This window comes from Spermophilus citellus (genome assembly GCF_964194105.1).
Source record: "Spermophilus citellus genome assembly, chromosome: 14".
Taxonomy (NCBI): Eukaryota; Metazoa; Chordata; class Mammalia; order Rodentia; family Sciuridae; genus Spermophilus; species Spermophilus citellus.
Window position 1 is genome coordinate 70,398,107 of NC_138194.1, and position 14,456 is coordinate 70,412,562.

The following is a 14,456-nucleotide window of genomic DNA, read 5'->3' on the forward strand; positions in this document are numbered from 1 at the left end:
AAAGAATGCCTGGAAGATATCCTATTTTCACAAGCCTCATCCTTTGCAGATAGGGGGGAGAAATTCTTCATAAGACCCCAGTCAGCTTTTCTATCTCATTAGCCAAACTGGACCACTTGGCTACTTCTAGCTGCAAGGGAGTCTGGAAAATCAAGTCTGTAGTTTTCCCACTTATACCATTGGAAGTAAGCAAAGGCTGTGAAAGGTTTTGGAACAGAAGACTAAGAGTATCTGCTATAGGGATAAATAGAAATGTGGCCAAAATTGAAAGTCAAATAAAAGTCCTGCCCCTAAGATCAGAGGAAAGATGTTCAAAGATATCTACAGTTTCAGTAAAAAGGAAGTTTCTATTGTTTAAAAAAAGAAAAACTGACCTGACATATATCTACACATGTCCACACTCAGTTCAAAACAAAACAAAATAAACAATGAGTCAGGGAAGCTTCAAAATTCTGCATTCTTCTGACCAAATTTATCTCAGGGAAAAATTCTGACTGGGAATGAAGTTGCACGTGTCAGGTACAGGGGTATGTATATAAGTGTACAGAGAAATGTTCAGTACAGAAGTTTATAATAGCAAGCAGCTGGAGCAAACCAAGCACTCCTCCTACCCAGTCCTGCTCTGCAAGGTACTGAGGTCAAGTACAAAGCTGGCCTGCAGAGGAGAATAGCCCCTCCCCTCGTGCTGTCCTCTCTGTGCTGTCCCCATAGGGGCAGGTTGTATGAGACCACCCTTTTAAGTGCTACCTTTACCTCATTCTACCTGAGAGGGTTTGCACAATGGCCTTCATACTACATTTAGAAGTTCTTCTTCATCCCACCACGTGGGGACAAATCTCTCAGGCCTGTGTCCTTCCCCCAAGGTAGCTTCTCTCCTAGGAGACCCCCTGCAAACAAACATCAGTTGGGCTGAGCGTGGTGCTGCATGCCTGTAATACCAAAATAAGAGAATCCCAAGTTCAAGACCAGCCTCGGCAACTTAGTGAGGTCTTGTCTCAAAATGAAAAGGGCTGAGGATATAGCTCAGTGGTAAAGCACCCCTGGTTCAATCCCTAGAAACAAATATCAGGTAAGATACCACAGCTCTTCCCTCCACATACGCAGCCATGCTTGACTCCCAGAAGGTGGGGCTTAGGCGCAAGTAGATCTCCCTGCTGCAAATGATAACCAGGCAGAATTCCATCTGGTTCAAAGAGGGCTTTAAAGACAGAGTAGCATTGAGTCTGGATTTTCAAACTGTCAATCAGTTGAGGGAGCACAGGTGAGATCTCCTGGGACTGAGGATTCTTTTTAGAGTATGATACATTGTGCTACTAAAGCTACATGAGACTCTGCTACTTGCAGAACAGACAAGTGAATTATTCGTTATTAAAACTTGTGATTTGTTTGCTAACCTTAAAGGGAAATGTTCCCGATAACAGCAACAAAGGATGTTAAACATGTACAGATAATAAAGGTGAACTGAATTTCACTTGCTCCTAATTACCGTGGGCAGAGTAAAGCTATCTTATTAAGAAAATACAAGATTATATCCCAGCTAATGAAAATGCTTTATACTAAGACAACTTAGAAATACATGCTAAAAATGTGCATGGTCAGTCTGCAAAACAGAAATGAACACTTATACAATGAAGAAATTATTAAAGATGACATAACAGGAAGCTCATCCTTGAAGAACCATTGGTTTTAGATCCCTCTAAAAGGAATGTTCCTGCATAAGGTTGGAATTCTAGTGCCAGATAGAAGCACTGTGACAGCAATTATACTTATTGAGGGCTTATCATAAGCTGGGTGTTGTTTTATGTCTTCTACATACTCCTACCACACGGAAGGGCCATTCTATTATCTGTCCAAGTTTATAGGTAATAAACTTGAGGCATAAAGAAGGCAGGTAACTTGCCAAAGTCACCCAGCCAGGATGTGGCTCCAAGACCTTCTCTTCCTTATATCAAGCACAGCACCCCACATTTGGAGGTACTTTCTATGGGCTGCAAGTGAATTATCTGTATCAAGATGGATTTATTTTGCAAGGTGTGGTGTCATTTAATGACCCCCCACCACCCGCCAGCTCCCAGGAAACCTGCCCCTCAGACCCCTATGGGGAAAATACTGTCATCCTGTCCTGACCTCAGGCTGAGATGAATGACATTCAAGTAACCAGAGCCAAAGGAACTTGTGGGATCCATGGTACAACAGACAAGAGCTAGAATGTCCCCTCTGTCCCCAGCTCCTCTCTGAAGGTACCAGAGGAAGGTAAGTGCTAATTTTCTGCCATTTCTAAACCTTCCCTCTCCACCCAATCCATGGATAAGCAAATACCAAAATCCCCTTTGACTCTGCATCTTGTCCAGGCCCCCTGACACCTCTGAGATCTGTGGCTTGAACCATTGTTCCTTAACTGCTTGGGATTTGTTACAGAAACACTCTTCCTCTTTCAGTTGGTCCAGAAATCAGGGTTTCCCTGAGCCACTGTGGCCTAGACTTTCATCTCTGTACCCAGGGCTGAAATTCTCCAAGGACTTCTGCTGGGGGGCCCGGAACCAAGAATGCAGATCTTCTTTGTGTCTACAGGCCTCCCTCCTGCAGGGCATGTTTCTCTGAAAACAGAATCTTCCTTCTTTAAAATCTTCCTTCTATGTCCTACAATGAAGAAGTTTCTAAACTGAGAAGCCAGTGGCTCAAGGGCTCCACCGTGAGGAAACCAAGAAAACTCATCTTCAGGAGCAGGTGCCACCGGTGGGGTGCCTAAGGTGGGAGATGGGGACCAGGCAGCGGTGGGGCACCCAGGTCACGGCCCTGGCCTGTCTGGAAAGGGAGAGACTTGGCACAGTGTCTCCTTCTGCCCACAAATTTGCTTTCCTCGACCCAGGGAAGGCAGGAGGCCACACCAGCCTCCCCTGATTGGCTTTCTTCTGCCTCCATGCCAGGCACATTGGGGACAGATGACTCTGAACTCGTTTGTTGCAGCTGGAAAGTTGCTGAAACTGTTCTTCCCTTTCTGAGAATTAGATTGAATTGGCTTCACTAAATTCTCCCATCAACCCTGCCCACCAAATCCCCACCCAGACTGCAAGGCCAGCATTGACTGCCAGCTGCTAGCAGGATGCCACGGTCCCTTTGCTGGCTTCTCCTCCTGGAATCTGACCCCTCCTGCAGCCTGACCCCTCCTGTAGCTGCCTGCTCTCCCTGCCCCCTCCCCAGACTGCTGCCCATCAGTGGCACCAACATCTCGACTAGAGGATTCTGAGAAAAGTTTTTTATGAGCTTTGACATCAATTGGAACGGACACAGAATGCTAACTCTATCTGTACGACTTTAGGAGTAGACATTCTCTGAAACTCACCTTGAAAATGAGGGCAAAATTTTATTGACTTTATTGTGTGTCTGCCCTGCTACAAGGTAGACAGTATTCTTGTCTTTTTTTCATGATTTTATCTCTAGCACCGCCATGGTACCTGGCATGTAAGAGACCTCTATAAAATTTGAAGGGAAAAAATATCTTCCCAATAGAATTGTTAGGAGAGTAAATGAAATGACATATATAAAGCACATAGGTCACACGTGGCCTGTAAATAATGGTTTTTAGCTACTCAGTTATTTTGATAAGATAATAGATTTCATGATGCAAAATAATTCTGTCACCCATCCAATCATTGAATACTTATTGAGCATCTGCTACATGTTGCACAGGACAACACAAGTATATTTTGCTATTTTTTTTGCAGTACTGGAGATCAAACCTAGGACCTTATGCATGCCAGGCCAGTGTTCTAGCAATGAGCCATGTCCCCAGCCCAGGGTGAAGAACACAGTCCCTACCTTAAAGTGGCTCAACCACAACTTCAGGACATAGTGTGCCAAGATGGCCGTAAGTATAGAGAGCCATGAGCATACATAGACTAGCCAGTGAAGAAGGAAGGAGCAGTGGAAAAGAACATTCTATATGATACTCTTGTGCCCATTGATAAGGATGAGTCTCTGGAGATGAGAAGATCACACAAGGGAGACATGCTTGGAATAGCTTTTTTTTAAACTAGTCTATTTGTTCAGAGAGGAAAAGGCTGATTATAGCTGGCTGTTGCCTTCAGCTGGCCAGACTCTGTCTCAAAAGAACTGTGTGAAGGGCTATGGGAGCCTTGAGATTTTAGGTTCCAAACCAAGAGACCAAAACCAACAGATGGCAGGAATGAGAGGCAGGCGCTGCCTTACCGTCTGGAACTTACACAAATTGTAGTAAGCATATCTTTGTTGGCCACCACTTTATTACCCTGGGTTCTGGGCAGGACTTCTCAGGAAACTCTTCCAAACTCCTTAGGCAGCTCTGAACATTCTAGACAGGCGATCACATAGTGTGGCCCACAGTTAACACTTACCACATGCAATCACTGTCAGCATATGCCATTCTGAGTTCCATCTGTACTACTGCTGTTCCTAATATTCTAAATTACTTTTTTATTTAAAGAAATGTTTTCAAAGGATATTTATTTCCCAATTTTGATTTGAAAGCAGGTGAAAATTGCCCTTGCAATACGGATGTCTTTACACATTTTTGCCACACTGGTCAGGCTCCAGCAGACAGCGCCCCTCCACTCCTTCTACAGAGTGAAGTTCAGACAATTGCCAGCGTGCTGTGGGGCAGGACCTCAAGAGATGCAGATGAAACTAAACTGGCACCTGCAATGGAGTGTGTTACAGGCTGTGCAGGTCAAGGGGATCATATCTCTCGAAGATCTTCTTGAGTACCATCAGAAGTAGGAATAGAAATTTGGGTTAGTCAGTGAACAGATGATGGGATTTAGAGCCTTGACACCTTGATTGGAGAGCTGCTGCTAACATCTGCTAGCTCTGGGGCCTTGGACAAGAAAATGAACTTCTCTGAGCCTCAAGTCTTATGACAGCAATTCCTCATAAAAATAAGTGAACCAACAAAACGATTGGCATGACAGGACTGCAGAAGCACTTTGTAAACTCTTCAATTTTCACAAATACCAATTTTATTGAGAATTAAATTTTCAAGACACATGAAGTTGGACATTATCATTGATGAGGGGCTATCATGATCATGGTCAATGTCTTGACCAGTGCTCAATTAAGTAAGCAACTGAAGGATGCCTCTTGCCCCTTTTTCCTGTGTATAACAACCTGGATAAATGAACAGAAGGCAGGTGTGGTTGTGAGAGCTGGCACAGGATGCAGAAAGCCCAGATGCACGATGAGGGCTATCCTGCCATAAACATGTCCTCTAGAAAGGTCATGGAAAACCTAGACAGCTGGATGATGGTTCTTCTCTGCCCCTCCTGCCACACCTCAACTCAGGAGGTTTTAAAAGGCCAGTACTCTCCCAACTACCACCACCTCAACATCGTCCCCACAGTGTTCCATATTGGCCCCATTCTTGACCCACCCCCACGTCTTCTGCCACCCAAATCCTTGCCCTGTGCCTTTGGTGACCCCTGCTCCAAAATCAGTCCACTCTGTCCCTCTACTGCCTCTGTTATTGGAAAGTACTTTGCTCTGGGAACTTTATTTCCCACGCGGTCCTCCTAAGAGATTTTTTATTTTCTCATATGCCTATGGACTCCCAGGTCTATGAGGGAAAGTAGGGCTGGATTCTCAGTGGTCACACTGCCACCTCTGGACCATGAGTACCCCATTCTTTTGTAACAAATACGTTTGAGAATCACAACTCATCTCTATATCCCTCTCCTCCTCCTCCTGACAATAACCCTCATTCAGTGAAGACCTAAACATCTGGCTGCAGAAACATTCTTATTCAAAAAGGACATACACATAATGATGTAGCAATGATAGTTTATTTCAACATACTAAACCAAAAATTAACAACAACTTTCTTTGAAAAAAATACGAATTCTGTACATGTGGGGTTGGTTTAAGTGACCATAATATATTTTACCAAAAAACAAATTGTTATAGCCCATCTTATAAAGATTTCTATATAGAGAGTAGATGCTAAATAATTTTGCTGAATGATCTATTTTAAAAAATCTACATATAATTGTAAAATAGTTAAGTTCATAAATTAACAATACTGTGAATTTACTTAACTGTACAAAAGAATTATTCTCTGATCTTCCACTTTTACATATATTTTCTTTTACAGAATTCAATGATTAAATCCTCTCTCTTAAGGTCCTAAGAATATTCTTCAAACCTACAGCAGTTTACAAATGAGCAGACTACTTAAAGGGAAATGGTGAAAAAAGGATTTCATTTCTGTGCTACTCATTCAGAATCTGCTGAGTTGGCCACCCATTCACTCAACCTGGTTCAAAATCTTGATACTTGAATATAGGTCTGATTTGGCTTTCATGCAGCCCATCAGCATTCATGACATTTAGCTCTTAGCTTAAGCTGTACAAAGGAAATCTGGAAATTCTATGACAGTGATGTTATCATACTTAAATGCAATATGCAAAATTCTGAAAATTAAATAACATTTTTAAAAATATACATACCACAATCTTTTTTTCAGTAATCACTTTTTCCACGTACAAATGAAAAAAAAATGGCAAAAGAAGCAGAATAATCTGGATATTCCAAAATAAAATGACTATAAAATTTGTATTTAATAAAACATGGTTGAGGTACACTTTTATTGTATAAGTAATTGTTATTACTTTATATAATTGGACAGCAAAATCCAGCCCTGTCTGAAAGCACTGGGTCAAACTGTCTTTTTAAGTCCTTCCAGGCCATGATTCTTCATGCTGCAATAAAATATTTTTTAATAAGTGCAATTTATCATAGAACTATGTATGCACTTTTGTGTTCCTAAATATAATAAACCTAATTGTAACTACCACAGACATGATTTAAATATGTGTTATGAAGAGAAACAGTATAAACATACTCAATTTTTTCTTGTGAGATATTAAAAAGGGATTTCATGTCATGATTCTGAAAAACCTAAGAACAAAAGTACTAAACATAATAAATAAATATGCAACCTAAAGGCATTAAAAATGGTCTAAAATACTGAATGTAACAAAATCCAGTGTATTAAAGTTCAGTATTTTAGTATTAAGCATTCTTCCCCAAATGCAGTTACATAAGCTTCATATTAAGGCACCTGTCATTCCCTGTAAGAAAGATCTGGATTCAAATAAAGGCAAAATGCACTATAAAACTTTTATTCTTTCATTCTGATACCTTTATATATTACCAGATTTAAATAATTTTGAACAGTGTAACTTATCATAGATATATAAATATCTTTGAATATAATACTTGAATATAGTTCAAATGGTTCCCAGTGGTATTTTGAGACTCTAATTAAAGTCTGTCTATATATTAATACTGTGATACTATGTGACATATTAATTAACAAGGAAATAGATAAAAATCAAATCAAGATGGATGGAAAATAACCAAATTTAAGAGATGTGACAACCTCTAAAAAAATTATACCGTAGGGATTATGAGATCTTGATCAACTTTTTTGAGACTCACTCTCTCCATCTGTAATGTTTCAATAATAGCTCCCTATCAAGCTTAGAAAGCTTTTGTGTGATCAAATGAGATGATGTAAAAATAAAAACACTTGGCAAACTGGAAACAAATAGAATTATGATAATCAGAACATCTCAAGTTTGATATTCTAATAATAGAAGTTATGACCTTCATTCATCACTTGAGAACTTCAGTTTTGATCAATTAGTTGATGAACAGAAGCAAAAACTTATACAGAGAGAAAATCTCTCAATTTTTCCAGAATTTTATAAAGTACACTTGGCTGTGAATAGGAAGCTACCTCTTGACACTTCCTAAAACTGAAGAACGGGCAGACTGCCCAGACAGACTGCCCAGGTTCTTGGTCTTTTTTTTTTTTAATATTTATTTATTTATTTTAGTTCTCAGCGGGCGAACACAACATCTTTGTTTGTATGTGGTGCTGAGGTTCGAACCCGGGCTGCACGCATGCTAGGCGAGCACGCTACCACTTGAGCCACATCCCCAGCCCCAGGTTCTTGGTCTTTACTCTGTTTCCATTAAAGAGACTTCCATCTCCCTCACCATCTGTTATCATGCAAGATACATAGTTTCATTGAAAGACACTTTCCTTTAATAGCATAGAAAAATTTTAGGGATATTAAGAAACAGCTGGAATCAGTCTTGGATACCTTCCTCAGCTTGATACAAATATGAAAGGATTCAATAATATCTATCAAATTTTCCCTTTGTTAGTCCATTTCCTGTATGTAGAAGTGATTCTAGGCCAGCTTTTCCCAGTGTATGTTCTGAGGAACACTAGGTGAGGGGGGATATTAATAGGTGAAAAACAGATCTGTGTTGGGTATGTTTGAAATATACAAGGAGAGATTAGTGTCTGGACTGTAGACTTTCTCAGACTTTGAAGTCTCACATATACATTCTAAAGAAAGATGGAGAGTACCACATTTCCCAAATTCATCTGACCTCCAAATCCCTTTTACACACACACACACACACACACACACACACACACACACACACAAATCTAGAGGGGCTAATAGCTCTGGGAATATTCTTTGGGAAATGCTATTCTAGCCAATTCATCCTGGTTCTAAACATTCCAGGGTTAAATCTGGCAACAGTTACCATTTTGCTTTCAAGGTCAACCACCATGATAACCTCCTAGATTCTACTCTGTGAGTATCCCTTCCAAAGCAACTAAGAACTAAATTTCCTTTCTACTGAGAAATTCAATGAAGTTATTCTCATGTAGATAATTATGTCTTTCTAAGGAAATTCTTATATTATTCCCCCAAACATTAAAAATAGGGATCTAATTATTTCTAGATCTTAGGACCCAGAATCATAACTGTTTGAAAGAGAAGACATTTTATCATAATATCACTCCAATTAACCCTACCAATAATAATGATAGTGGTGGTAGTATTAACTAAGCACTTGATCCTCATATTACTCTATGAGTTTAGGATCTATTATTATACCTATTTTAAAGATAAGTACTCTGAGGTTTATAGAGATTAACTGATCTGCCAAGAGTCACACAAAGGAGTAAGGGCAGAACCTCAAACCCATATCTGACCCTTCACCCCAAACTCTTAACCACTAAATAATGCCATCATATATATTCTAGTAACAATAACAAAAATGCAATTCCTATTGTACAGGAAAATTAGAGTGTATTTATATAAATTCAATGTAATTAAAATTTGGTTTTAGATTTCCTTTTGATCAAATTCCCATTTCTTTAAAGTAAATATGTTAAGTTTTTTTTAAGTAGAGAAAAACAGACTATTATTTACCAATGAAGGCTACAGGGTCTTTAAATAGGAAAAGGTTTTAAAAATCTGCATCCAAAGTGAAGACATTATCTGTGGTTTCTGCCATAACGGCAAAACGCTGATACTCTGAAACTCGTTTCTCAAAGAAATTTGTTTTCCCTTCTAAAGAAATGTTTTCCATAAAATCAAAGGGATTTTCTGCCTGAAAAATCTGAAAAGAAAAGACACATTATTAGATATTCTGAAGAAGCCAAATAAATGATATCCTACAACAATGGCAAAAATGACAATCAATCAATCAATTTTATTTTATTTTATTTTTCTCTCTGGAGATTCTTTGTTTTTCTTTTGGTGCTGGTTCAAACCCAGGGTCTCATGCATGCTGAGTACCTGCTCTACCACTGAGCTACAACCCTAGCACATGCCAATATTTCCTTTTTTTTTTTTTCAGTTTGAGTATATTTTATTTATTTATTTATTTTTAATGTATTGGTTCTTTTTAGTTATACATGAATAACAAATAGAATCCATTTGAGCTTAGATTTCCCAACACCTTTCTAGTCACCTACAGGGTCATATTGTTCTCCTAAAGTCCTGGAGGCACTGAAATATGACCTAGTCAACAATCAAGCTTGACAAATTTTCATATGAGTGACGTCACCTACTAACCTCCTCCAAGAATACCTTTGGTATTCTAATAAACAGGAAATATTTCAGGAAATGAAATATCTAATTCTAACCCAAGGCAATGTTCTCATGGCTTACAAGATTCAATACACCATAGAAACTACAGGCATTTTCATAGGAATTACTATGAGGTAGTCATCTATACACAATCTATAAAATATTAAATTATCAACAATGTCCTGAGCTCTTAAGTATGCTTCTTAGTTCATAACAGAATACATAAGGTCAAATTGACCTTAACAGGTCATAATCAGGAAAGATAAAATTAACTCTATCCAGAGTGACTAGATATCTGCAAACAAAGTCCATTTCCTGTATGTAGAAATGATTCTAGGCCAGCTTTTCCCAATGTATGTTCTGAGGAACACTAGGTGAGGGGGGATACATGCTGGACACATGCCGACAAGAAGTTTTTTCACTACTGAATTAAAGAAGAAGGACTGGAAATACAGCTCATTGGAAACATTTCAGTGATTCACAAGGTACAATAAAAAAGGATTTCTGAGTTTAGGAGTATGCAAGCAGGAATTACAAACATTACAGATGAGAATAGATTCAAATAATCCAATTTTTTAAATGGGTAAAGGATATGAATAGACACATAGATATTTCTTCAGAGAAAATATACAAAAGGCCAATAAACACATGAAAAAATATTCAACATCACTATCCATTAGGGAAATGCAAATCAAGACCCCACTGCTAGAATAAGACAGATAACAACTGTGGGTGAGGAGGTGGAGAAATGGGAACCCTCGTATACTAGTGGGGATGTAAAATTGTGCAACCACTTTGGGAAACAGGCAGTTCTTCTTGTGATTAAACATGGAGTTACTGTATGATACAGCATTCTCAGCCCTAGGTATATATTCAAGAGAAATGAAAACATATGTCACAGCAGCATTATTCATGATAGCAAAAAGTAGAAGTAACTCAACTGTTTATCAACTGATGAATGAACAAATAAAAATTCCATATAGTCATATAATAGAATACCATTTGGTCATAAGGAGTAAATAAGAATTGATGCATGCTACATTGTGAATGAATCTACTAAGGAAAGAAAAGAGTTACAAAAGTCATGCATTTAACAATTCTATTTATATGAAATGGAATACACAGAAGAGTCAAATTTATAGACAGAAATTAGATTAGAGATTGCCTAGGAGTGGAAGGGATGAGGGGAAAGAGGGGGTGGCTGATTGTTAATAGGGTAAACTTTCTCTCTGATATTATAAACATGTTACCATGTTCTAAAATAGATTGTTGTGAAGATTGTGCAACTGTGAACATACTAAAAACCACTTAATTACCAGGTGGGATAATGCACACTTGTAATCCCAGCAACTCAGAAGGCTGAGGCAGTAAGAAGGCAAGTTCAAGCCAGTCTCAGCAACTTAGTGAGGCCCTCAACAACTTAGTGAGACCCTGTCTCAAAAAATAAAAAGGGCTGGCAATGTAGCTCAGTGGTAAAGCACCCTTGGTTTCAATCCCAGGGCTAAAAATAAAAATAATAAAACAACTATACATTTTAAATGGGTGAACTGCATGTTATATGATTTATATCTAATATATATCTAATAAATCCGTAAACATAAGTGCACATATGTATGTATATGTATGTGTGTGGGTATATAAAGATACATAGATAAATAGATAGAGTACTCATATGCTGTGTGTGGCTGATAACTGAATCCTGTGAAACTGCCTCTCAGAGAGAGTGAAGCTGCAAGACACAGCAGAAAAGACAGTGTACCAATAATGGATTCACTGGATTTTAGAAACGGGGAACTTCAATAAATTAGATCTGAATCATTTATGGCATGGACAAGGTAACCAAGTTAAATTAAGCAGCTTGTTTTTAACACATAGAAAATTTTTAATGTTTTTTTGACTAATCTGTAACTAAGAGAAGTTGATAACATCAATAATGTGACTTCTATTTAAGAAACTGTTAAAATGACTTGGGATGGGGCTCTGTGGAGGGTGCATGCTTAGCATGCCCAAGGCCCTAGTATTCAATTCCCAGCACCACAAAAAATAATAATCATAAAAATAATCCATTAAATGATGATCATTTACTCAAAAACTGTCAGTATAGAATAATTGTTTTCAAGCTCCTTGGGTTCAAAATTTAGTTCATGTGTTTGAGATTGTTTTCTTAATATTCACATGAACTTTCTGAAAACCTCTCTGGTTACATTCTACAAGCTTTGAAATATAGTAATCTTACTGTTATATTTTCAAAGTTTATTTTATTTTTTATTTTTTGGTACTGAAGATTGAACCCAGGGTGCTTAACCACAGAGCCACATCCCTAGCTCTTTTTTAATATTTTTGAGACAGGGTCTGGCTGAGTTGCTAAGTGCCTCCATAAGTTGCTGAGACTGGCTTTTTAAAAAATTTTATTTGTTCCAATCAGTTATACATGACAGAAGAATGCTCTTTGATTCATTGTACACAAAAGAAGTACAATTTTTCACTTCTCTGGTTGTACCCAAAATATCTTATCTTATACAAAATATAAGAGGTTTGTGCAATTTCTGATTTTTCATTCATGCAATCATACATGTACCTAGCGTAATAAAGTCTGTCTCATTCCACCATCTTTCCTACATCATTCCCCCTCCCTCCCTCCCTTTGCCCCATCCAAAGTTCCTTTACTCATCTCATGCCCCCCCCCCCATTATGATAAGCATCCAGTTATCAGAGAAAACATTTGGCCTTGTTGTTTTGGGACTAGCTTAGTTCACTTAGCATGATATTCTCTAACTCCATCCATTTACCTGCAAATTCCATGATTTTATTCTCTTTTATGTGTATATATACCACAGTTTCTTTATCATCTATTGAAGGGCATCTAGGGTGGTTTCACAAAGACTATTGTGAATTGTGCTGCTATTGATGTGGCTGTGTCCCCATTTTTAAGTCCTTTGGGTATATGGTGAGGAGTGAGATAGCTGGGTCAAACGGTGGTTCCATTTCAAATTTTTTTAAGGAATCTCCATACTACTTTCTAGATTAAAAACTATTTTGAATGGTTGTACAAAATGAAAAATTTACTTTTGTCTTTTCACTTTTCTTTTTCATCTCCTCTGCCTGACAGGTTTGCAACAGTTTGAGAATCTGACCTTGTACAACCTTTAAAATAAAATTCTAAAGTCAAAACAAAACAAAACAAAACTATTTTGAAAATCTATACTCTAGTAAAACAGAAAATCCTGAGGCTAGCTTTGAACTCACGACCCTCCTGCCTTGGCCTCCCAAGCCACTGGGATTATAGGTATGTACTACAGCACCTGGCTCAAAATTTATTTTTTAATTTTTAATTTCTCTCTCTCTCTCTCTCCTCGCCTCCCCCTCCCCCTCCCTCTCACTCCCTTTCTCATTTTGGTACTAAGCACACTACCACTGACTACACCCCTAGCCCCTTTATTCTCCTTTTGAAGAATACTTTTTCCATTTCTAAGTAGATGGAGCTCTTTGGCAACCTTTTACTGTTAACCCTTTGTATGTTTTTGCCTTCAAAAATATAAGAGGTTTGTGTAATTTCTGATTTTGGAAATTTATTCAGATATTTTGAAGACCCAGGAGAAAATTTATACTGAGTTTAGATTTTCTTCTGTAAGAATAGGTATGTTTTATATAACTACAATTATCAAGTTCCCAAAAGAAAAAAACTGAACCCAAGGGCAGTTTTCCCAATAAGCAAGAGATCATGGATATGAGGATATGGTGGAGGTTAAAGAACAATGAATTCACTTTAAGGCTTACATAAGCAAATTAATTTTCCTAAAATCAAACATATCAGTAAAAGTTACAAATAGAAAGAGTCTTGCAACTAATATATATATATATATAATTTTTTTTTCATTTTTAAAATTTTTGGTACCAGGGATTCAACCCAGGGGCACTTACCACTGAGCCACATCCCCCAGCCCTTTTTATTTTTTATTTTGAGACAGGATCTCGCCAAGTTGCTTAGTGCCTCCCTAAGTTGCTGAGGCTGGCTTTGAACTTGCAATCCTTCGGGCTCAGCCTCACAAGTTGCTGGCATGGTTTATCTTAAAAAAAAATTGCCACCACTTGACTATTTCAATAAGTACTTCTGCGGTTACCATAATAGAAATGCACTACCAAAAGAAGTAAAGACTGCACCTAACACTGTGGATTTTATAAGTTTTATCATTAAATATAATTTCAACTTATAATTCCAAACTAAAAAATTAAAACTTACAATTTCTACTTACCATGTAAGAACATAGATACAGAACATAGTTAAGTAAGGCCCTAAAATTTGTTTTACAAAAGCATTTTCTATGACCATTTCACTTACATTGAGTACAAAAATGACCATTTACTGTGCATTATTGTGTCTGAGATTATTTTAAGTGTTTTAGGTATCATCAACAATTATTTGTGGGATTATTATTATTTTTTATTTCCACTTTATGGATGAAGAAACTGAGATAGAGGTTAAGCAACTTGCTAAAGGTCACAAAGCTAGAAAGCAGTGGA

General features: G+C 37.9%; 1 protein-coding gene across 2 annotated transcripts in view; it reads right to left on the reverse strand.

Annotated features, from left to right (window-relative positions):
• Window positions 1–5,800: 5,800 nt before the first annotated feature.
• Window positions 5,801–14,456, reverse strand: part of RRM2B (ribonucleotide reductase regulatory TP53 inducible subunit M2B) — a 42,871-nt gene continuing 34,215 nt past the window's right edge. The window contains exons 9-10 of one of the 2 annotated variants that reach the window (XM_081266562.1): window positions 9,273–9,462; window positions 5,801–6,728 (exon numbers count right to left, since the gene is read on the reverse strand). In XM_081266562.1, coding sequence (XP_081122688.1) covers window positions 9,310–9,462 — 153 coding nt within the window. In that variant the 3' untranslated portion in view covers window positions 5,801–6,728; window positions 9,273–9,309. Of the gene's footprint in view, window positions 6,729–6,885; window positions 8,038–9,272; window positions 9,463–14,456 lie in introns of those variants that run through there. The other variant, XM_081266561.1, reaches the window with a different exon arrangement.